General features: G+C 44.1%; 1 protein-coding gene and 1 non-coding gene across 3 annotated transcripts; both read right to left on the reverse strand.

The window, feature by feature from the left end:
* Positions 1 to 9091: 9091 nt before the first annotated feature.
* Positions 9092 to 18088, reverse strand: RBMX (RNA binding motif protein X-linked). Of its 2 annotated transcripts, XM_027054863.2 has the most exons (11): positions 17918 to 18088; positions 16690 to 16818; positions 16388 to 16494; positions 15735 to 15906; positions 14977 to 15129; positions 14523 to 14637; positions 14305 to 14430; positions 14135 to 14217; positions 12269 to 13496; positions 11290 to 11372; positions 9092 to 10361 (listed from the first exon to the last, which is right to left on the reverse strand). In XM_027054863.2, the coding sequence occupies exons 2-9, from the start codon at positions 16796 to 16798 to the stop codon at positions 13186 to 13188; spliced, it is 1176 nt and encodes a 391-aa protein (XP_026910664.1). In that variant the 5' UTR covers positions 16799 to 16818; positions 17918 to 18088; the 3' UTR covers positions 9092 to 10361; positions 11290 to 11372; positions 12269 to 13185. The 2 variants fall into 2 exon arrangements, with proteins under 2 accessions (XP_026910664.1, XP_026910665.1); XM_027054864.2 differs by lacking the exon at positions 12269 to 13496 and having other exon boundaries at positions 17918 to 18087.
* Positions 16572 to 16640, reverse strand: LOC113597823 (small nucleolar RNA SNORD61). The gene has a single exon (XR_003418581.1). It is a non-coding gene; the product is annotated as a small nucleolar RNA SNORD61 (small nucleolar RNA).
* Positions 18089 to 22908: the final 4820 nt, after the last annotated feature.

A 22908-nucleotide genomic window follows, 5' to 3' on the forward strand; every position in this document is an offset into this window, starting at 1 on the left:
CAAACAGGTGAAGTTCTCTGATCTCATGGAGATTATATTCTAACAGGGGAAGACAGAAAAGAAACAATGGATATAGTAAACAGGTAAATTATATGGTATGTATGAAAGGAATAAGCATTACTGGGGGGAGGGATGAGAGCAGGGTAAGAGTTCAGGCATGCTGGGAGTGGGGTGAGACGGGATGGACAGATGGAGTATTAAATAGAACAGTCAAGGTAGGCCTCATGGAGGGCATGGGTGAGATGTGAACACAGACTTGAGGGAGGGGAAGGAGGGAGTCAAATGAACACCTAGGATAAGTAGTGGGTCAGAAGCCCAATCAGGCCCTCCCGGGGCGAGGGGGGGAGCGGGGAAGGTAACACATAAGACTAAAATCAAGGTGTGGGCTGGGATGTTCTCTGGAGCTTCTGGGGGAAGAATCTGCTTTCAAGCTCACTTAGGCTGATGGCAGAATTTAGTTCCTTCCCTTTGTTGGCTGACAGCCTGGAGCTGCTCTCAGTTTCTAGAGGCTACCTTTATTCCTTGACACGCAGCCCTCTTTCCATTTGTGAGCAAGCAAGAACACAAGAAATCTTTCTCATGCTCTAATCTCTGACTTCCTCTTGGGGCAACCTGGGTGGCTCAGTCGGTTAAGGATCTGACTTCGGCTCAAGTCATGATCTCACGGTTTGGGAGTTTGAGCCCATGTCAGGCTCTGTGCTGACAGCTCAGAGTCTGGAGCCTGCTTCCGATTCTGTGTCTCCTTCTCTCTACCCCTCCCCTGCTTGTGCCCCATCAAAAATAAAGAAATGTAAACAAGAATTTTGAAAACAATCTCTGACTTCCTCTTTTGCTACCCGAGACCATCCTTGTTCTTAAAGAGCTCCCATAATTACAATGGGCTTACCCAGATACTCTCCCTTCTGATTAACTCAAAGTCAAGTGATTAGTAACCTTAATTATATCTGCAAAACCCTTTACCTTTTTTCTAATTTGTTTTTTTTTTTTGTTTTTGTTTTTGTTTTTAGTAATCTCTATCCCTAACGTGGGACTTGAACTCATAACCCCAAGATGGAGAGTCGCATACTCTTCCAACTGAGCCAGCCAGGTGCCCCTCCCTTTTATCTTCTACATAATACTATCATGACTATGACATATCCTATCCACAGCCCCGAGGATTAGGGAGAGAAATCTGGGGAGCCACTTTGGAATTCTGCCTACCAGAGACACAAAAAGAAGTAGAAAACCTGAAAAGACCTGTATCTACTCAAGAAATTAAATCTAAAACAACAAAAATTAATAAACAAAAAGCACAATCAGACCTATAAATACAGAGAACTGATGGCTGCCCGAGGGGAGGGGGTGAGAAGCTGGGCAAAATGGGTGAAGGGGAGTGGGAGGTACAGGCTTCCAGTTATGGAACGAATGACTCATGGGAATAAACGGCACAGCATAAGGAATATAGTCAATGATACTGTAACAGCAATACCTACACCTGTGGTAAACATAGCATAATATATAAACTTGTCCAACCAGTAAGTTATGCACCTGAAACTAATGTAACACTGTGGGTCAACTACACTCAAATAAACGTAATTTTTAAAAATAATTTAAAATTTGGGGCGCCTGGGTGGCTTAGTCAGTTAAGCGTCCGACTTCAACTCAGGTCATGATCTCACAGTCTGTGGGTTCGAGCCCCGCATCGGGCTCTGTGCTAATAGCTCGGAGCCGGGAGCCTGCTTCCCATTCTGTGTCTCCCTCTCTCTCTGCTCCTCCCCTGCTCACACGCTGTCTCTCAAAAACAAATAAAGATCAAAAAAAAAGTATAAAAAATTTTTTAAATAAATTTGCAATAAAAAAACACTCTTCCCACAGAGAGAACTCCATGCCCAGAAGATTTCATTCGTGACTTCTATCAGACATTTAAGAAAAAGACAATACCAATCCGAAACACGCTCTTTCAGAAAACAGAGGAAGCATTTTTGAATTCATTTTATGAGGCGAGCATTACCCTTCATACCAATTATTGATTTATTGCCTCTCAGCTCCAAATTCACTTTTTGCCTGCTCTGTGAAAATGAATCTGAACCCTTTAAATATTTTCCTTTTGTCAGCTGGCGAAACATTATGTACAAGAAAAACTTGTTTCCTGTTACTTACTACTCTCAATAACTCTGGCCACCAAATGTGGGTTTTTCCCCCACATTGACCCATTGTCTGATAATAGCTGGGTGGCCTACAATTCATCTGGAGTTAGCATCAGATTCTACAAGTGAAGGGTTCAGTCCCACAAGGCTGCCCTACTTTAGATGGCAATCACAAGTGTGTCTATAGATTGAGAAGTTGCTAGAGCAGGCTCACAGAACTCAGGAAGAGCTTTACTATCTACTCATGTGTTATAAAGGATACGACTCAGGAACAGCCAAACTGGAGAGACGCTTAGGGCCAGGGACGAAGAAGGGACTGAAAAACATCCATGCCCTCTGGCAGGGCATGCCCCCTCCCTAGCAACTGCGTGGGTTCACCAGCCAGGAGCTCTCCGAATTGATGGTTCCCTTAAGTAGGTAGGACTGATAAAATCATTGGCTCATCCTCTTCCCAAGGTCAAGGGGGTGGAGCCGAAAGTTCCAAACCTCCACAATCACGTGGTCAGTTCCTCAGACAACCAGCCCCACCCCTCTTAGGGACTTTCCAAAAGCAAATTTAACGGAATGCCTAAGTGGCTCAGTTTGGTTAAAGGCCTGGCTGGGTTTTAGCTCAGGTCATGATCTCATGGTTCATGGGTTCAAGCCCTGTGTCGGGCTCCATGCTGATGGTGCGGAACCTGCTTGGGATTCTCCTTCTGTGCCCCTCCCCTGCTCAATCTCTCTCTCTAAATAAACTTTAAAAAGAAAAAAAAGTAAACTTAACAAACTTGGGTGTGGTTGAAAGGGGCTTTTTAGGAATAAACAAAAGGCATTCTCTTCTCCTTTATCACTATGGAGCTATTTCAGGAACTGGGGACAAAATCCAAATAGAACAAAAGATGAACCTCTACCTTTATCACTGCAGAGTTGAAAGACCAAAAGAGGCCTTTTTTGTTTGTTTCAAAATTTATTTCTTTTGAAAGAGAGAAGGTGCAAGTGGGGAAGGGGCAAAGAAAGAGGGAGAGGGTCCGAAGCAGGGATCAAACTCATGAACCGCGAGATCATGAACCAAGTCCTGACACAACCAACCGAGCCACCCAGGCACCCCCAAAAGATGTATTTCTTAATGTATCACAATACATTAGGTTTTGTCGGTAAAGGCCATTAAAGAGACACTTGTAGGAAGAAAAAGGGTTTTTGCTTCCCGGTTCAGGTATGCTTCCTTGGAAGGCTCTTACAGGAAGGATGTGCTTCTCCAGCTTGGGCAACTCCTCAGGTCTGGCTCCTGCAGTGAGGGTGGGTTTCTCCAGCCTCAGGCCCTTAACTGTGCTCAGAGCCTGTCCGGGTCCGGGTCCTGCAGTATTCAAGTCGCAGTGGCTTCCCCAGAAAGCCTCCCAGGCAGTTTTAGAGCCAGGTACCTCTGGTGAGACCGGAGAACCACCTTCTCCAGTACCCTGGAAAGCCGTTCTAGTAAGTTCTGTAGGTTGGGGGCAGGGGGAGGGACCCCCATTCCATAGGCCACAGCCATGCCTCTCCAACATGGTGTAGAGATTGGCCCTGGGGTGCTGGCAGGGCTCTTCCTTGATCACTGCTCTTGGCAGGAGTGGGGGGGGGGGGGGGAGGAGAGGTTCCTGCAGGACTCACTCCGTCTCAGCCTTAGGAGTAGCGGTTATCACGTATACTGTATGTTGTTGCATGTTCTATTATACCAGTATTCTTTTCTTAAGAGCGGTTTTCTTAGTAATCCCTTATTTTCCTCTCCATGTTAAACTTTCTATAAACCTTCCCTGTTCAAACTACTGTGTGGCTTCTGATTGGAGCTAAACATATACTGCATTAACCTAGCGACAGACCCTGGAGTGGCAACTGGAAATGGACCCGGCAAAAACAGGATTTGGGGGACTGGTCTGTTCATGCCTTTGGGCTTTATTGCAGTTTCTGCCACAAGGGAAATGGGATGCTAGTAACCCATGCAGGCAGGAGCATCACGATAACTAATAAGAAGTGCCAACCGAACCACGTGCTCCGAGTGCCCAAATGCTTGCTGCTTAACCCTTATACCAGTAAGATGACCAGAAAGACCGTAGCGTTGGGTGGAGTCTTTGGAGTTCACATGAAAGCTTCCGTAGAAGCAATTACAAGCCCAAGTCCGGTAACTCTCAGCTCAAGTCAGTCTGGGAATCAAAGAGCTTCCATAACTAGGGTCAAATCTCAGCCTGCTCTAGGCAGCCAGGTATACACTACAACCCAGGAAGGAATAGCTTGCACACCAAACTGGCAAGTGGATAGACAAACTATGGGGGATGCACACCATTAAATACTATACTTAGAAGCAGCGGACACGATGGATGCTGGGTACATGTCCAAAACACGGTGATGAGAAGTTACGAAGGGATATTTAAATACTGTAGCGTTTAAGTCAATTAAAAATACATGCATATAAAACATCGATATCCATTAAATGCATTAGATGCTTCCCACTGGGGAGGGGCAGATGGTGAATGGGAGTAGGAATGGGAATAAAATGTGAAAATAAAATGAGAAGGGCCCTGTATGGATTAATCACCATAGTGTCCCCCAAACAAACAGACGACTAGGACTCAGAAAAAAAAAGGAAGAACCTTGGCTTATAATAGGGACTTCCAGTCCTTGACAAGATTCTGCCATAAGGTGCTGGGCTCCCTCCCCCAAATCCAGCCCGGATGAGGACACACAACAGAAAATTGACAGATGATGATGAAGTCTACCACTTAGGCGGCATTTTCTATGTGCCCGGCACTATTAACTCATTTAATCCTCACGCTAGGAGACGGATACTATGAGCTCCACTTTACAGGTGAGAGAACAAGTACAGAGAGGTTCAATAAATTGCCTGAGGCCACACAAACGGTAATGCTGGAGTTCCAAGTCCAATTCTAGATAGTCTAGATAAAAGTGAGAAACACCTAGAGACTGGAAAAGGGAAGTCTCCAGCAGGGATGGAGGTCAGGAGAGCGTGGCCTAAAATAGAACAGAGGCAGGCACCACAGAGAGGCCAGAGAAGAAATTTCTAACTGTGCCTTTCTTCTCCCCCAACATTACTCTGGAAAGATCATTCTCCTCCCCATCACCATGGAAAGACAAAGAACAGCGCTTCCAAGCCACCCGGAGATGGGTTACATCAAGGCGGCACTGAAGCCGCTGCCGTGGGGGGCAGACCTCGTGTGCAAGCACGGGGCCAATCACCACACACCCGTACGGCGAAACCCCAACCTTATGTATTAAACCAGTAAATACCCCCTACGCTCTCAAGGTAGGAACTTGGCCAAGATTTCCTTGAGGTATCTGACTAGCCCAAGAGCAAAGCCCTAAAGGCGCTGGCCTCAGGGGTTCCCCAACGAACAGCCCCACAGTGAAGCTCAGTTCAGCGCTGAAAAGCCCCCGGAGCTTACAACTTCATCCCCTACCCCTTATAGTCAGGAGCACAAAACCAAAAACCTCCATTTGTTTAAGAAAGCCTCGAACAGGGGCACCTGGGTGGCTCGGTCAGTTGAGCTTCCAACTCTTGATTTCAGCTCAGGTCATGATCTCAGCGTCCTGAGACTGTGCCCCACATTGGGCTGAGCGTGGAGCCTGCTTGGGATTCTCTCTCCCTCTCTCTGCCCCTCCCTTGCTCGCTCTTGCAAAATAAAAATAACAGAAAACCTCTAACATAAGACGATTTGAAGTAAAAAACAAAAACAAAAACCCAGCAACAATAACTTCAAGGAAGAAAAACGTCCTACACACACACAAAAAAGAATTTATCTTTAGTCAGCTTATGATACATAGTGACAAAAATTAAGATCAGACACGTTACTAAAAAACACATAGTAATGGGGCCAGTGTATACACTGTTCCTACAAAGACAGAGGCAGTAATCCAATGGAAAAGTAGTCTTTTCAACACACATTAGAATAAATAGTATGCCTGGGGAGCCTGGGTGGCTCAGTCAGTTAAGCATCGGACTTCGGCTCAGGTCACAATCTTGTGGTTTGTGAGTTCGAGCCCCGCGTGGGGCTCTGTGCTGACAGCTCAGAGCCTGGAGCCTGCTTCAGATTCTGTGTCTCCCTCTCATTCTGCCCCTCCCCCTCGCACTCTCTCTCTCTCTCGCTCTCAAAAATAAATATTAAAAAAAATAATACAAGATTAAATGGTATTCCTATTTTTTAACAATTTCAACTCTTGCCTCCCCAAAGGAAAAAGAAACCCAACTCAAAATGAATTATACACCTAACAAAGTTAAAACTACCAGACTGTAAAACATATGCACCAACGTTCATCTCTTCGTTTTCACAAATGCACCAAAACGATGTAAGATATTGAAATTAGGGCAGCCTGACTGCCGGATATATAGGAGCTCAACCCTATCTTTGCAACTTTTCTGTAAATTTAAAAAGATCCCAAAATAAAGTTCATTTTTTTAAAAAAGCGCTCCGCATTAGTCATCAGGGAAATGCAAATTAAAATCTCAATGTTATACCACCTCGCCCACCCACTAAAATGGGTAAGAGGAAATAGACCAACAGCGGCAAATGCTGGAAAAGCAACGAGAACGCTCATAAATTGCTAGGAGGGCATCAAATGGTACTCTGGGAACACTATTCAGCAGTTTAAAAATTAAACATATATAGTCCACTGTATTACTCATCAATCCCTCTCCAAAATTTATCCAAAAGAAACGAAACTATATGCTGAAGGCTTACACATTACTCACAGCAACGTTATTCCTAACAGTCCAAAGCTAGAACTCCAGATGTCCATCAACAGAACAGGTAAACTACATATACAATGGGGTTCTCTGCACCAAAAAGGAATTCATACAAACTACATGGAGGAATCTCAAAAACATGCTGAAAGCAACTAGACACAAAAAGTACACTGCGTTAGGATTTAACTTATATGCAGTCCTAAATATGCAAATATATCGTACAATCGAAACCAGATTAATGCGGTTTCTCTGGGCATGGGAGAGGAGATACTGACTGGTAAAGGACACGCAAAAACTTCCTGGACTGGAAAATACTGCATCTTGATGAATGGGTAAACAGTCTTTTTCAAGACTGAACACAAGATCTGTGTGCATTTCACTGTTAATTATAGATTTTTAAATACAAACGGTACTCCTTCATCAGGGATATACAAATTTAAGCAAGATGAAATGCACCCACCAGGATGGCTACATTTAAAAGCACCAAATACAGGGGCGCCTGGGTGGCTCAGTCAGTTCAGCGTCCGACTTCCACTCAGGTCACGATCACACGGTTCGTGGGATTGAGCCCTGTGTCCAGCTCTGTGCTGACAGCTCTGGAGCCTGGAGCCTGCTTTGGATTCTTTGTCTCCCTTTGTCTCTGCCCCTTCCCCACTCGTGCTCTCTCAAAAACAAACAAATGTTAAAAAAAAATCTTAAAAAAGGGGGCACCAAATATGGATATGGGCAATGTCGACGGCAAGTAAAACAAGTTTGGGAAAACATCTGGCAATTCCCTATGAAAGGAAGTATCTACCCTACCATCCAGCAATTCCACATTGAAGTGTTTTCCATCTCCTTGTGTACAGACTTAAATATTAGAATGGTCACAGCAACTTGTTTTCACCTCATTGTGTACACAGACTTAAACGTTAGAACATTCACAGCCACTTCATTACTAGCCAAGAGCTGAAAAAGGCCCAGGTCTCCATCAACAGGCAAACGGTACCATGCTTCTTCTACTTGGCAATAAAAAGGGAACTGATACACTTGCAGAATCTTAAAGCATTTTGTTTAAAAAAAGAAAAAAAAAAGCTTTACGCAAGGTTCCACTTTTATGATTGCATTTATTCTGGAACAGACAAAACTAGTCTCCATCTTTGAGGAATGATGGCAATTGTCTGCAGCAAGTCACAAGGGAACTTGGCCTGGGTGATAGCAACGTTCTCCATCTTGACAGTGTGGACTTTTGCTAAATTACACATACTTAAAACAATCCAAATTAAAATTTTAAAACTCATCTTCAAAATCTGTAAATATTGAGGTCACTGTTTTTTAGGGAAGCGCACAGATGTGTGCAACTTAACAACTGATGGGAAGGCCTAGTTCCTCTAGAAGTGGTGTGGAGCTAATCTATTTACAGGTCAATACTTAGGGCTTTTTCTGCCATCCTAATGCTCAACTAACATTACTTTCCCATGCAATGGTTTCTGTTCAACTGAGTATATAACCCAAATCCACATTTTAGGTGCAGATGAATTTAAGGGGGACCCAGAAAACAGAGACTGCCCCAGTGGTCTGGCCCATGTCTCAAATCTAAATGTCAGAGGTCTAAATGCGCGCACAGAAAACCTAAAATATCAAAAAATCCAACTTAGCTTTACCTCCCCCTTTACCCTAGAATATAGGGCCTCGCAGCCAGCCAATCGTGCCTTTCCACACCTCGAAATACTCTATGAAACTCACTCATGCCCCAAACCCCACTGGGAGCAGTGCCTGTTTGAGGTACTACACTCCAAACCATGGGTGGCCTTCCTTTGAATAAAGGACACAGGTGAACAGTGCAGGAGTCAGAAATACACAGAACAGTAGACAAAAACAGAGAAAGCGGTCAATACAGAAGCACGTCAATCAAATGGCGCTGTGTTTAAGAACATCGCTGAAGATCCCCATTGGGATTCGCTACCAAACTGAGCCAATGGACCTGTGCCTCCCCCCAAGAGTTAAGCACTAAAAACCAGAGTATACCTTCTAGTCTTTTAGCTTCTAGTTCTTTGGTGTCACTGCCTATGTAGGGGTAGAGGTTAAATGGGCTCACCTCATTTACCTTGATACCTACACCTGAAGCTCACTCCCCTAATAAAAGTAGCCTAGTCACAGAAGAGGCCACCTTGGAGACTATGTTCCAAGGCAACCGCTCAAGGTGGACACAAGGAGGTCATATGGAAAAGCCTAAATTCCTTATTACAAAAGAATAAAGAACCCAGGGGCCACAACATATGCATGTTAAGTTTTATTAAGTTTCAAATACAAAACATTCCAAAAAGAGAAAAGTGATCTAGGATATCTAAGTTCTGTATTCAACTACCAGTTCAACAAAACATTTTATCATTGTTTCTTTTACAACCAGTATAAAGCCAGAAGACTCAAGATGGACTCTTTTCCCAACGGGAGAATTAAGTCCGCTGGGTCAGTAAACTATTTGCCAACAGCCGGATGGTCATTTGGGTATGCTTAATTTCGACTTCATATTAATGATCACTATGTTTAATTCCTATATTCTACACTATTTTCCAGATACCTAAATAAAATCTCCAGAGCCCAAGTCATCAGAAGCATAATCCCACGTACTTTACATTGTTAGGATTGAGGAAGACAGCCATGTATGTGTCAACAGCTATTTAAATTTGGTCAATACCCTCATGGTCTGGGATTAGAAAAGCCTGTCCGAAGAGGGTGAGAATTCTGGGGTTATTTCCCACAATGACAAAGATCAAAGATGATAGCGCTGATTTTACGATGAAGAAAAAAAATCTTAGGAGTGGAGTTGGTTTTTCTAACCCAACGACTCAAATCTGTTTCCTCTGGAAACATTAGCTTTTTTATACTACCAGCTCTGGTCTCCAACACGATTGGTTTGTTTCCAAGACAGGTGGTGGGGGTAAAAGCAGGCTTACCAAACAATAGTTAAAAAAAAAAAAAAGCCAAGTGGCCCAATTTTGTTTCCAGTTTTTAAAGTGTGCTTTCAATCATTTTAGCTGTTTCCAGTTACTCTAAGTTTCCAGACACTACTCCCTTGGTTTTCTGACTAAACCCCACTTCGGGATAAACTGCACCAAAATGTTCCACTTGCTGAAAAAAATCAAACAGTTTACTGGATAAAGAGTTACCCCTTATGCCTTTCATTTTTCTACACCAACTTTCTGACAGTAGTCATCAGCCAGTTCTAAACTGCAGAGTCGTCCCCCAGGACTTTAACAGAATGAAAGCCAAACTTGTCAAATCCACGTGAAGAACCACAAGAACTTCCTACCTCCACTTACCAATTTCCTTAAACGCTCCCCTTTATCTGGTCAATTACTTTTTCTTGAAGTAACTACCACTCCCTAGTTAAGAGTGCTAATCAACACTGGTGCCTTCCTTCCTCAGATCCACAGGAACCCTCGAAGGCAAAAACTCTATTGCCTGCACCAAACCAATTCTGAGGAGTACTGCTTATGCAACTGTTGTGCCTTATCGACAATCAGCATTCTTCTGCTTCAACAACTCTGTAAAATGAAAAGCATGTGATCAGGTCACAAGATATTGTTTTATACTGGAAATTACTCCCCTCTTACCCATTCTCTAAACACATACTTTGTAACTGGCAACATTTCCTTTAAGCTGCAAGCTCCAAGATGCAACCGTAAATACTAATTCCTTTATCACTTTGGGAATATTAAAACCATGTCACCGTTATGCCGATAACATTACTCGTAAGTGGAACTTAGAAGCAGCTGCATGTGTTCTCCCTTTAGACCATTTGTACTGTGGCGGAGGCGGCACGAATAAAAAGGGCGTCCTCTTACAAAATTCACAGGACCAAGTTTGAACCTCATGGAAGTGAAGTCTGTGCACCTACCAAAACACTAACTGTACAGCTCCAGTCAACAACTGCTTAAGGAGACTAGATTAGCAAGCTTTGTAATACACTCAGAAGTAACTAACACAGGGCATGAAGAGGTACCAACTTCCAGTCGTAAATAACATGAAAAGTACAGCACAACGTGGGGGGAGGGGAGCTAAGGGGCACCTGATTGGCTCAGTTAAGCATCTGGACTTTGGCTCAGGTCATGAGCTCATGGTTTGAGATCGAGCCCCCATGTCTGGCTCTGCGCTGAGAGCGCAGAGGCTGCTTGGGATTCTCCCTCCGTTTACACACACGCTTGCTTGCGAACTTAAAAAAAAAAAAACAAAAACAAAGCTAAGATCACTTGACTGAGCCACTAACGGCAACCTACCTGTTTCACCTCACCCTCCATTCTAATGGATAACTTAACGCGCCAGGTGTAAAATACATTACAGCACCTAACTTTATCCTCCTCACCCACGTTAGGTTATCCTACCCCGCAGGGAGAACTTACAACTATCACAGCTATGCAAACAGGCAAAGCTACATAATTTGTATCTATAAAGGCCATGGCTTTTGAAACTTACCTTAGCATTTGATTTCTCTTGCTGTGAGGTTTATGTAGTGTGAATAAATCAGCACTCCAACCATAAGGACCAAAATCCTCAACCTGTAAAAATTAAATAGGTAAACTAGTTATCTCTCTTAAAGGAAATTCTTCAAAACTTGCCTACAACTGCTCTTTTCCAGAAAGAAAAGGCAAGTTCAGACTTGCAGCTTAACGTATTTCATGTTCTACTAATTCTCTTAAGTGGTGGAAGATTCACTGGCTTGGGATGGACTGGAATGGCTTAAAATGGTTAAGTCGCATGGCTTATGGATTCTCATTCTGTTCCAATGGTGCACTGCCATGTTAAATCCATAAGTTGAACGGACAAAACTTATTTGAAGGAATAAGTGCATTGTAAGGATTTTTAGTTGGAGGTCTTCAAGTTTACTATATTCAAGAGCATCTTTTTCAACTTCATGGCTGGACCTGGGTCATGCTGCCTCAGGTTTTGCTTTTTAAAGACCACTTTGCAATAGATTTTCTCCATACAGTGTAGTTCCGTAGAACTAAAAACAAGTCAGGCATCCAACTAAATGTCAAGTTTGCAATGGCTTACAGGGGCAAGAGTGGGACCCCAAACTTAAGCCATTTCCTATATTGACTAAAAGGCTATTTTGAAAAACGTTAAAACATACGAAGCATGTTTAAAGGTCTTCATCAAAAATACTTTAAAAAAAAAAGGCACCCCCTCCCAAGCCCCAGATCGCTATTGGTAAACAACAGCTGTATTATTAAGGCCTTTAAGTGTCACACATGCTTTAAAAAAAAAAAAAAAAATCCATGTGTTGAATTTGGAGAACTTCTAATATGCTATCGAACACTTTGCTTTTCCAAAAGTTTTTTTTTAATCTAGAAAGCATTTCCATTGCCATGAGGTACAGTATGTCTCACTGTACTAGGAGGAAGGTAAGTGTTCAATCTCGACTTAGACGGAAAAACTAGTTTGCTTTGCTTACCATCTTTGCTGTTTCACAGGCATTTGATGCTTTAAATCTGATGTGGAATGCTGATAGATTCACTTTTTAGAAGTCATAAGCCTTTGAGAAGTTGGAGATAACTTCATTGCTTATCTATTTTCTCCTTTGCAATCAAGCTGTTCCTTAAAAGTGAGACACTACAGAGTTGCAAAAATTTGAAACAGTAAGAGCAAGCACCGTTTGCAGCTTCATGGTTGGTTTTGGCCAAACTTTTTATTTAGTATTCTGTAGTTGCTTAACACACACTTAAATGGTCTTATTGGGGGAGGGGAAAGGGGAGGTTCTTGTAGATTCCCAAGGAAATGTCAGAAAGGCAAAATATGGCCAGCATTATCCATTTGCTTTTTTGGATTTACTGGGTGAATAGCACTTTCCTTACATAAAAGCATCTGATCTCAGGTTTTTCATACTGAGAACATGGAGATTTCAGTTTGAAGACACTCTGAAATCCTAAGAGTAGCATATCCCGACCACCCTCTAATAGCTAGCTTGTTTGTATAGGCAGAAGAATTCCACCTCTCCATTTTAGATGGCTAGATGTTTGTGGAAGGTCCTAGAATTGCTTGCCTCATTTACTGGGAAAAATCAAGATATAGGAAGTGACCTTTAGGGACACTTTTACTTGGAAAATTACAACACTAGTACACAAGTCAAGTCTTAAACACATTTAACATTTGCTTACTGAAAGCAATGTCATAAAGTCAAATAAGATTAACAGATTTTACTTTTTTCCCTCACAAGAACATAAAAATTATGGAAGGGGAACTTAACAGGAAATTTAAAAAAGGTAACACAATTTTTCCTTTTAGTAGTCCTTGGGTAGTTATGACAGAAAAGGTTCCACTGTTTTGTTTGTTTCTTTGAACGGGGATTTTGGTCCAAAGTTTTGTTTGCTTTTAATATCTGCTTCTGCCTCCCCCTCTATCAGATCGGCTTCCTCCACGGCCACCACCTCTTGGTGCTCCGCGGCTTGAACTGCTGTAGGAATCACGTGGAGGAGGGTACCCCCTTTCCATAGAAGGGGGAAGCCCTCTTTCTTGTCTGCCAACCCGATCACGACCACTTGAGTAGAGATCACTTCGGCTGCTTGAGTAACTGTCTCGACTTCCACCATATCCGTCACGTGAGCTGCTGTAATCATCATAGCGACTGCTTCCACCATAAGATGGCGGGGGCCCTCGTGTAGGTGGAGCACTACGTGAGTTACCTGCAGGGTCAATGGTCAGGTAATATGGCAACACTATAAATTGTATATATACAACATTTAAATCTGAATTTACAGAATTCTTGTATTAAACGTTTACTTTCTTAACTGGAAGGTTTTAAACTCTGCCATTGCTGGCCATTAACAGGGATTTGCTCATCTGCTGAGATACGGAAATGGATGGGTTTTAATGTTTGTTTGCAAAGACTGAAGACGGTGTGTATTTCAAGAGGATATTCCAGACAGCTTGTTATTTTAGAGAAGACACTCAGACACTTTCCAGTGATAAGTTGCAATTTTGAACTGTAGACTTTCCTTCATATTGCAATGGTAAACATTTGATCTTGTTAATAAAATTTTTAAATTGTATTTTCACTGTTGGGGGAAAACACATAAGGCTGCCAATTTAAGCAAGCAAAATCCCCTCCAAAGCAAGCAAACAGCCTCAAAAAAAAAAAAAAGAAAAACTTAGAAAAAACAAAAGCCCCTCACAAAACTAGGAAAAGCCCAGCTGATAAAGTTACCCCTTAAAAGCAAGCAAATATCCCTTAAAAAGCAAGCACCACACAGCCTAATAAAGTGGCTCATGAACCTAAAAACTCAAGCTGGTGATACTCGAAGACCCTCAACCAGTATCTTACCATAACTCTCATATGAATCTCTGTAGGAGCCTCCACTCGGATGATCTGAATAGTCACGATCACGACCATAGCCATCTCTATCACTGAAGAGAAAAACTTGTAAGCCACAGGGTAGCAATATTCAGAGCAATTTTATTTACAAGCTGTCGCAGGCTGCAGTATCGCTTTACCTATAGCCTCTTGATGGGTAGTCATCACGTGAACTGGAATGACCATAGTCACGGTAAGTATAATCTCTCGGGGGTGGTGCATAATCTCTTGTATCACGAGAACTTGGGTAATCTCTGCTTGAATAGCTACAAAAACAAAAATTAACTCGGTTCACACTTTTGGCAAGTTCTCCCTTCAACCGAAATTATGGAGACAAACTACTACACTTGTCTGTTACCTGTCTTTAGTAGAATATCCGTCATCTCTTGGGGACAAATAAACATCTCTACGAGAGGGCAGGGGTTCCCTTCGAGGTGGGCCTCCATAACTGTCTCTTCCACGTGACACAGGAGCTTAAGACAAAATAACCATTTTTAGAAATACATCCAAAGTGGGAAGCTTCGGTGAATGTGAATTTCCATGCAGATAATGAAAGCAGGGCAGTTCACTCAGATAGGACAGAGGGTATGGAACTCAAAGAGTTTCTTCCCTAAAACCCCCTTGTTCACAACTCAAGTCTTTTCAGTGCATATTAACTTCATGTACCTACATCACCCCTAGTCCACGAGTCACTTGCATAAGCATCTTTTATATTGAAGATTTTTATTTTAAACCATCATTTTTTAAATCCCTTGTCAACCACGTGCAGGTCATGGTGGCAGAATGGATTGTTCTATAAATCCAGCATTTACCTCTTCCTCCCATTCCACTGCTACTGCGAACTGGTCCTGAAGGGGCTGATCTTTTAGGAGGAGGGCCGCCACTTCTTGGTGGAGGTCCTCTTTTTACTGGAAGTGGTCCCCTGGAAGAACTCATGTTAAAATTCATGGAATAACCACCATCATCTACATTAAAATAAAAAAGAAAAACCTGTTAATCGTCGTAATAATCAGTAGGAAGCTGTACAAGTTCTTTTTTGCTCTATCAAGAATGACCATTTTCTGTTCAGTTGGGGAGTCTTGTTTTCGTTTTCACTTCTACAAGACTACTAAGCAGAAGGGAGTCTATCTAGACCAACCAAAAAACGGTAGTCTTTAAATTGCTTCAAAGAAAAAACACGAATGGTTTCATTTTTATATACTTAAAATGAAGGCCTAGATCAAAATTTTTCTGTGAAGTCTTCTGCAATTTCCCCCCCCCCCCCACAAACTACCTAGTTCTGGTGCCCATTTTCATATTTAAATTAGCTCTATGCCCAATGTGGGGCTCAAACTCGCAACCCCAGAGATCTGGGGCTTTGAGCCAGCTAGTTACCCCACCCACTGTTTTTTTAAACACAAACTTATAACGACTTCTAGGTGTCTTAAGTCTCATGGACTTCGATATATGCATCAAGTGTTCCCAGTATCAGGTGGAGTCTTTACACAAGGACTTAACCAACGCACACACTGGCGTGAGGTCTGCAGTTCCCAAATTCCACACCAAGCCTGAGGCAGACCCAAGTCATTACCCATGTGCCCTCCACGTGAGGGAGGTCCCCTGGTTCCTCCACTTCCTCCTCTTCCGCCCCTAAGACCTCTTGGGGGGCCTCTGCTTCTTGGGGGTGGAGGTGGTCCACGTCTGCCACTTTCAAATGACGGTTTAGTGGCTTGTTCTACCTTGATGGCTTTTCCATCTAAGGACTAAATAATATCAAAATGTAATTCCATCAACATTTAAAGAAAACCTGCAAATCCCTTCACTATGCCACGTGACGCCAACACACCCTTCAAAATAAAGTTTGTAGGTAAATTTTGCTCAATAAAAATACGGGGTCGTTTTTCCATTGGAACTTTTTGAGAATGCTACGGAGGAGTTGAACCCAAACATAAGGTCCATTGCACTACTGATCAATAAAACATAAAAAGCCAGTCAAGTTGTTAACAAACTGATAACCAAAAAGCCCAGTTTTCAAGTAGAGAACAGAGTCATGCAACATTCTGAACTGAGACACTTTCAGAGCATAATCCCTAACTTTGCAAATTGTGAATTCACAAATGGCTAAGATCAGATGCATCTAGAAAGGTATACACTCAAAACACAACTCAAGAGCTACCCTCGACCAGATTTCAAGAACACTGTGCCAGTTTATGCACTAGAAACGGGATCATTGTGCCATCTCACCTTTCCGTTCATGTCTCTGGCAGCATCCTTAGCATCTGCTGGGCTTTCAAAGGTGACAAAAGCAAATCCTCTCGATTTGTTGGTCTCACGATCTTTCATCAACAGAACTAAAACACAGTTTGGGGGGGGGGGGGAAGCGTTACTCTAGTTCAAATGGAATAACCAAAGCTAGTCTATAAAATGCAAGCTCAGAACTTCTTAGAGGACAAAATGTATCATGTCAGATGATCAACGTAATCAAATTCATCACAGCTTACATTTTTAATTATTCACAGCTCCGCGTATGCCTTCAGAGAACTCACCTTCCACTATTCGTCCATATTTGCCAAATACGGCTTCAAGGGCTTTTTCATTTGTTTCTGTATTGAGGCCACCAATGAAAAGCTTTCCTGGGCGATCTGCTTCAACCATTTTTTCCCCCTGGTGAGAGTCTGTTGAAAAAGAACAGTATTACCTCCCTAGAAAAAGTTCAAGCTTATGGGACACATATATTTATTGGCACATCTTTCTTGTTATACTATAAAATCGTCATTCCTTAAAAACTGAAGGCACCAAAAGCATTCTCTTCTTCCAAGCGTCAGCAGGAAACCAATTTAAGTAGTTTAGTGATAGCGCAGTTTGCATTAGACCAGTTAAAAGGCCCAAGTTAACTTATGCCTCCATTCTTAAACCGCCTTGGCAATTTTAATCAACTACTCAACGTTTGAAAAAGCAGTTCTAGTTTTAATCCTACATGTGTTGCCTTTTAAGGATTCAACGATCACGTCCAAATTACCCTGATGGTTTTTTTTAAGCGTGTAGCCTCATTCAAGGTCACAGGCCAGTCGGAGGACCGCTTCCAAGAACTTTGTCTTTCCTCGTTAGGATTCCCTAGTAAACCTAAGCAGAAATCTCAAGTTTGAGCCAAGTTATACCTCCCCTTCTCCACCAGCCCCTGCCCCGCCGAAAAGGTTTAAAAATAAAAAAGGTTTCGGCATCGTTTCATAATAACGGAAGGTGGAAGCGCGCATCGTATCACTCAGCACTCCATGACTGCAGCAGAATCCAATTAAAACCCGTCATTAAAAAGCGCGTGGAAAACACAAAATGGCGACACTTGGATTCAACCCAGAAAAGCCTACACCGGCCAGGGGAGTAACTTTCGCTATCGGCAGTGGCTGGGAAAATCCGTAGGGCTTCCTCTCCAAGGCCGCCAATGAACAAGGACCCGCGTAAAAGTGCACGTGCCCGTCCGTAGCGCCAGCGCCATCCCAATGCAGGTACCGCGGTGGCGCGGTCGGCCCTCGTCCCGTTCCCACCCCGGCCTCCGCCGCCACCCCCGCAGCCGACAGCCAAACTTTCTCGAGAGGCACCCGGCCGAACGGAGCCCCCACGTCCGTTTTCCCCGGACACGCTCAGCCTTATCGAAATAGGTCGGCACCTCTCGGTTCTTAAAATGGCGCCCGCCACCCCCATCTCCGGGGAGATAATCCCAAGTTCTAACGTGGCAGGAACGTAGGCGCAGCGGGCGAAGGGCAGGGGAACACGTACCGGAGGGGTGACGACGGTTCCAAGCTCCTACGAGCTCGCCGGCAGGGGCTTCGTAGCAGCCCAGCACGAGGGAGGGCCGCTGGCTCCGAGAACGGAAGAGGGAAGCCGCTAGCACTACTGCGCAACGAGGGCGAACAAAGGAGACAGCAAACTTTATACTGCCCGGGAACGAGGCTGAAGGACCCGGATGGAAACCGAGCTTAGAATTTGAAACGCTAAGGGAGGGGGAGAGGTTCCCAGCCTCCCCATTGGCTGTCTTCTCTGTCATTCGCTCTTCGCTCCTCCCCTTTCCCCGGGTCCCTCCGCGTTTGGGCCGGCGCCCGTTTCTAACCGTTTCCCCAGCCCCCATCCGTGCTCCACGAACCCGCGTTTTTGCTTTCCGCTAAAATGGTTCACGGGCTGCCTTTGATACCGAGCTGAAATTTATTGCGTGTTCTAGGGGGCCGGGCACCGTGCTAAACTTTACAACCATTAACTCGTTTAATTCTCAGAACAACGTGATGAAGGTACATACTAACTGCTGATTTTACATAAATGGGAAACAAAGAAGTTTAGATAATAAAATAGATCTTCCCAACATATCTGCAACAAGAATTGCCGGTGAATGGGGACAATTCTGAGAAATAAATGTCACTTGGGGAAAAAGAAGTACAAAACGACAGACTGATCGTTCCTTCATATAGAACAATTACTGAACACCTACTAATAAATGGCAGGCTCTGGGCTTGGCTGTCAGCATACAACCCAGAACAAGCGAGACAAGGGCAAGGCACTTACTTCAAAGGTGAAGCTCCCAAATTTGGCAGATAAAAATACAGGATGCCCAGTTAAGTTTGAATTTCAGAGAATTTTTTTCAGTATGTGTATATCCCAAAATCATATACCAAAAACTTCTTCGAGGTGTATCTTTAATTCAAGTTTAACCAGGCATTGTGTATTTTATCTGCGGTAGTCTCGTGGTGGGGGATTACAGAAATTAAAATTGTTCTAATTTATTTGAAAACGAAAAAAATCTGAATACAATTAACAAAACAGTTACCTATTGTGGTTGGGGCCAAGGAGGAAGCAAACTAGGTGCTTTGGTGGACAATATATGGGAGACCAAATTTGATATTAGATGTCACATCAGATCTGAATGGAGAAAAGAAACCAGCCATGGGAGAGCTTTTCAAGAAGAGCAAGCAGTTAAGTGCAAACTGGAAGAAAAGAGCGTGCACCAGCAAGGGACAGAAAGAGATCCAGGGTGACAGGAATTGAAGGGGCATGAAGAGAGAGTCGAGTTAGAGGTAGGCAGAATCTTCGAACCCATTAAGATCGCAGGGGGTTTGAGTGCGGAAGAAGGGGCCTCACTGGGGGCGTGCGAACAGACCTTGAGAAAGCGCACGGGGACTTGAATTAGGGTGCTGGCAGAGGAGAGAGGGAGGCAGGTGTGTGTAGCAGGTAGCATAGAATTTGTTAAAGAATCAGATGGAAAGGGGGTGGAATTGAGGTGACTGAAGTCACTTCGGATGACTAGGTATCTGGCATAAATGGGGGTGGCCACTTACCAAAATGGTTGCAGACGAGCAAGTTTGGGCTGGGCGGGGGGGGGGGGGGGGGGGGGGGGAGGTGGAGAAAGCTGACGTCCAGAGTAAAGATCAGGGCTAAATTGTCGCTTTACAAATGATAATGCAAGCCATCCGAATGAATGAGACCACCAAAGAAGAGAACAATGGGAAAAGAAGGCCCAAGATCACACAGTATTAACTACAAAATACATACTGTATATGGAGAGAAATAACCGTATAGGCTGAAATGTCACTAGTTCATCTTGGTGGGGGTAGGGTCTGTTGACAATTGTGACTTGACTTCTTCCCAGTTACAATTACTCTGCTTACAGGTGCATGATGGTATATGCCAGGCAGGTGGTAGTCAATGATGTTCAGGTCACGGGTGAAAGCCCCAAGGAGCTTTGGAACCAGTTCTGAATTACTGACATGACTGGAGGGAATAGTAGTCAGTAGGGTTAGAATATGTGTTCTTTTATTTCGTAGCCAAATGATGACAAATAAAGCAAAAGGTCTGTCCGTTTGCCTTCAGAATGAGTTATGTAAATTACTTGCTGTGGTGATAGTTGGGAATTGGCCAGGTTGGCAAAAACCACTTAAACGCCCGGCTCAGCAAGCAGTCTGCACCCCCAGGAGGAACCAGGAGAAATCCCTCCCCCCTGGATTGGCAGGCACTGTCTTTTCTCTGTCTCAAATCCAGACCGAGCACGACAGCGCCTTCCCCGAGGCTCTGATTCTCAGCCAGGCCTCCCCCAGCCCAGGGCAGAACAAGGCCAACTCTACAATAAATGTCCCTGTCCCCCTCGGTCTCAAGAGGGAAATGTGCATCTCTGTGAACCAGATCGGTCTGGTCTTTGCAATTAGTGCCCAGGGAGTGTGGAGGTGGTGGAACAGGACTTCCGAGGACAAGAAGCCAGAGCGGGGTGGCGGGGGGGGGGGGGGGGGGGGGGGGCGCTTGTTGAGGGAATGGCAGGAGGGCATCAGTATGGCTGTAGTGCAAGCCAGGACTGAGAGGACAAAAGAAGAAGCTGGACACGGGGAGCGCAGGGCCTACTGACGAGATCCAGGTGGCCATGAAGAGGGGAGCCTTTTTTAAGAGGTGGAGCAAGGTAATCAGATTTCATATTAAAGAGATCACTGTGGCTGCAGTCTGGAGACTATATTGGGGGAGGGAGGAGCCGGAAGCAGAGGATTGCTGATGTAATCCTGGAGAGGGGAGGTGGGCCTGGCAAGTGTGAGAATCTGGCCAACGACAGTCCTAGAAGCAGGTCTCACGCTGCCCAAAGGGAATCTCTGAAACCCATCCCTCCCCCTCGTGGATCCTCTAGATTTTTCCCTTGGCTTCTTTCTTTCTTTCGACTTCCTCCTTTGGATTATCAGTAAATAGAGTTATAGGTTCTCTTTACTCTAATTTGTCCCTCCAGATGCCATCTCAATGACTGGCTGACAGACTGAGTCGGTATCCGGTGCATAGCAAGTACTTAATGAATACTGGTGGCCTTGTCTCAAATCTCAGTTTGCCTGCAAAAGGTTCACACGTTACTAAAACAAACAACAACAACAGCGCAGCACTCCATTCAGTGTTAAAAGCTTCAAGCAATGAAATGATTAAGAGAGAACCCTAACTTAATTCAAGAAAACATTTTTAAGAAGGAAACTTCGGTCATCAAACTAAGGATCACTCTGAGACGACTAAAGTGGGACTTCTGGCAGGCTTGCATTTTTACACGAAGGGCAAATGTAAGGTCACTCTGCACCCAGTTATGCCTGTTTTCCCAACTACAGAAAGATATCCTGCCACGTGTTCTAAAAATGTCTGTTATCTGGTGTCAAGCAAGAAAAAGGAAGGGAGGGAAGAATTTTATGTGATTAAAGGTTGGGAGTCGTTCCAGTCCACTGAAAGTAGCCACTCTCCGGAAGATGGCCTGCTTCGCGACAATAAGTGAAAAATAAAAACTTTTTCAACCAATGTATAGCTCTGATATCGCTATACGCTGGCTGAATGAATGAAGGTCAAATTCCACCGGACCTTTCTTTTCTTTTTCTTTTTTTCTTTTTACATTTATTTATTTTTGAGAAACAGTGAGACAACGCGTGAGCGGGGGAGGGGCAGAGAGAGAAGGAGACACAGAATCTGAAGCAGGCTCCAGGCTCTGGGCAAGCGGTCAGCACAGAGCCTGACATGGGGCTCGAACCCACAAACTGAGATCATGACCCCAGCCGAAATCAAGAGTTGGATACGACTGAGCCACTCCGGTGTCCCAGGAGATAATGAGTTTTAACTAAACTTAATACTTGATTCAAAGGAGGTAAGGTATGTCTTAAGAAACATTTCAAATGAGGGGGTGGGGGAATGGTGGGTTTTGCAATAAATTGTGTTAGGACAATTAGCCATTTGAAGAGGGGAGGGGAATTTGGATTCAGGCCACACTTTCCAGTTCGAGATAAATTCCAACTCAAGGACTGAAATGTAGAACCGCTGAAGTAGGAGAAAAATGGGTAGGCGCTTTTATAATCTTGTCAGGCAGACCATCCGTCCATTCGTTTTATTCCCTTAGCAAGTACTTCTTCAAATACGGTGCCTACTCTGCGCCAGCCCTGTTTCAGTGCTGGGAATACACCAGCGAACAAAAAGATAAAGAGTTCCCGCCTAACTGGAGCTAACATTTTAGTTACAGGGGGGAGGTACAGTAAACAATCTAAATAAATAAATAAATGACACAGTACGTTTGAACTTGAAAACTGCTGTGCAAGAACCAGTGTACATAGTAAGGAGGGAGGGTCCAGAGTATGGAATGGAAGGGTGCCACCTTGAAAGAGCGGATCCGAATTGGCTTCACTGAGGTAACATTTGAAACAAAGATACAGGAGGAAGTAAACCGTGTGGCTATCCTGGGGGAGAGTAGGCCGGAAAGACCAAAGCCTACCTGCCATGTTCTAAGAACAGCGAGGAGGCCGGTATAGCTCAAACTGGGTGAGGAAACACAAGAGTGGTAGGAGAGGATGTGAAGTAGCAGAGGGGCCGGATCGTGTAGATTTTTCTAGACCATGGAAAAGCCTTTTTTTTTTTTTTAATGTTTATCTTTGAGAGAGAGAGAGAGACAGCGTGAGTGGGGAAGGGGCAGAGAGAGAGGGAGACACAGATTCCCAATCAGGCTCTGACAGACTAAGAGAAAAATTACCAGGTGTACTCACAACTGCAAAGAAAAGACCCCCACCCCCCCCCCCCCCACCGTTCCCGAAACCAGCCAGGGCGTGCCCGGTTGTGGTCTGACCTAAAGGCGGGAACCAATCAAGTTCTGCTGAGTGTTCAAATTTAAATGTCAACCAATAACAGCTCTGTAACCGCGAAAAATCCCTAACTTGTTTGTGCCTGTCTATAAAAGAAGCTGTAAGATCCTCCCTCGGGGCCTCTTAGCGTCACCGGCAACGAGTGCGCAGAGG

Source organism: Acinonyx jubatus, chromosome X, assembly GCF_027475565.1.
Source record: "Acinonyx jubatus isolate Ajub_Pintada_27869175 chromosome X, VMU_Ajub_asm_v1.0, whole genome shotgun sequence".
Taxonomy (NCBI): domain Eukaryota; kingdom Metazoa; phylum Chordata; class Mammalia; order Carnivora; family Felidae; genus Acinonyx; species Acinonyx jubatus.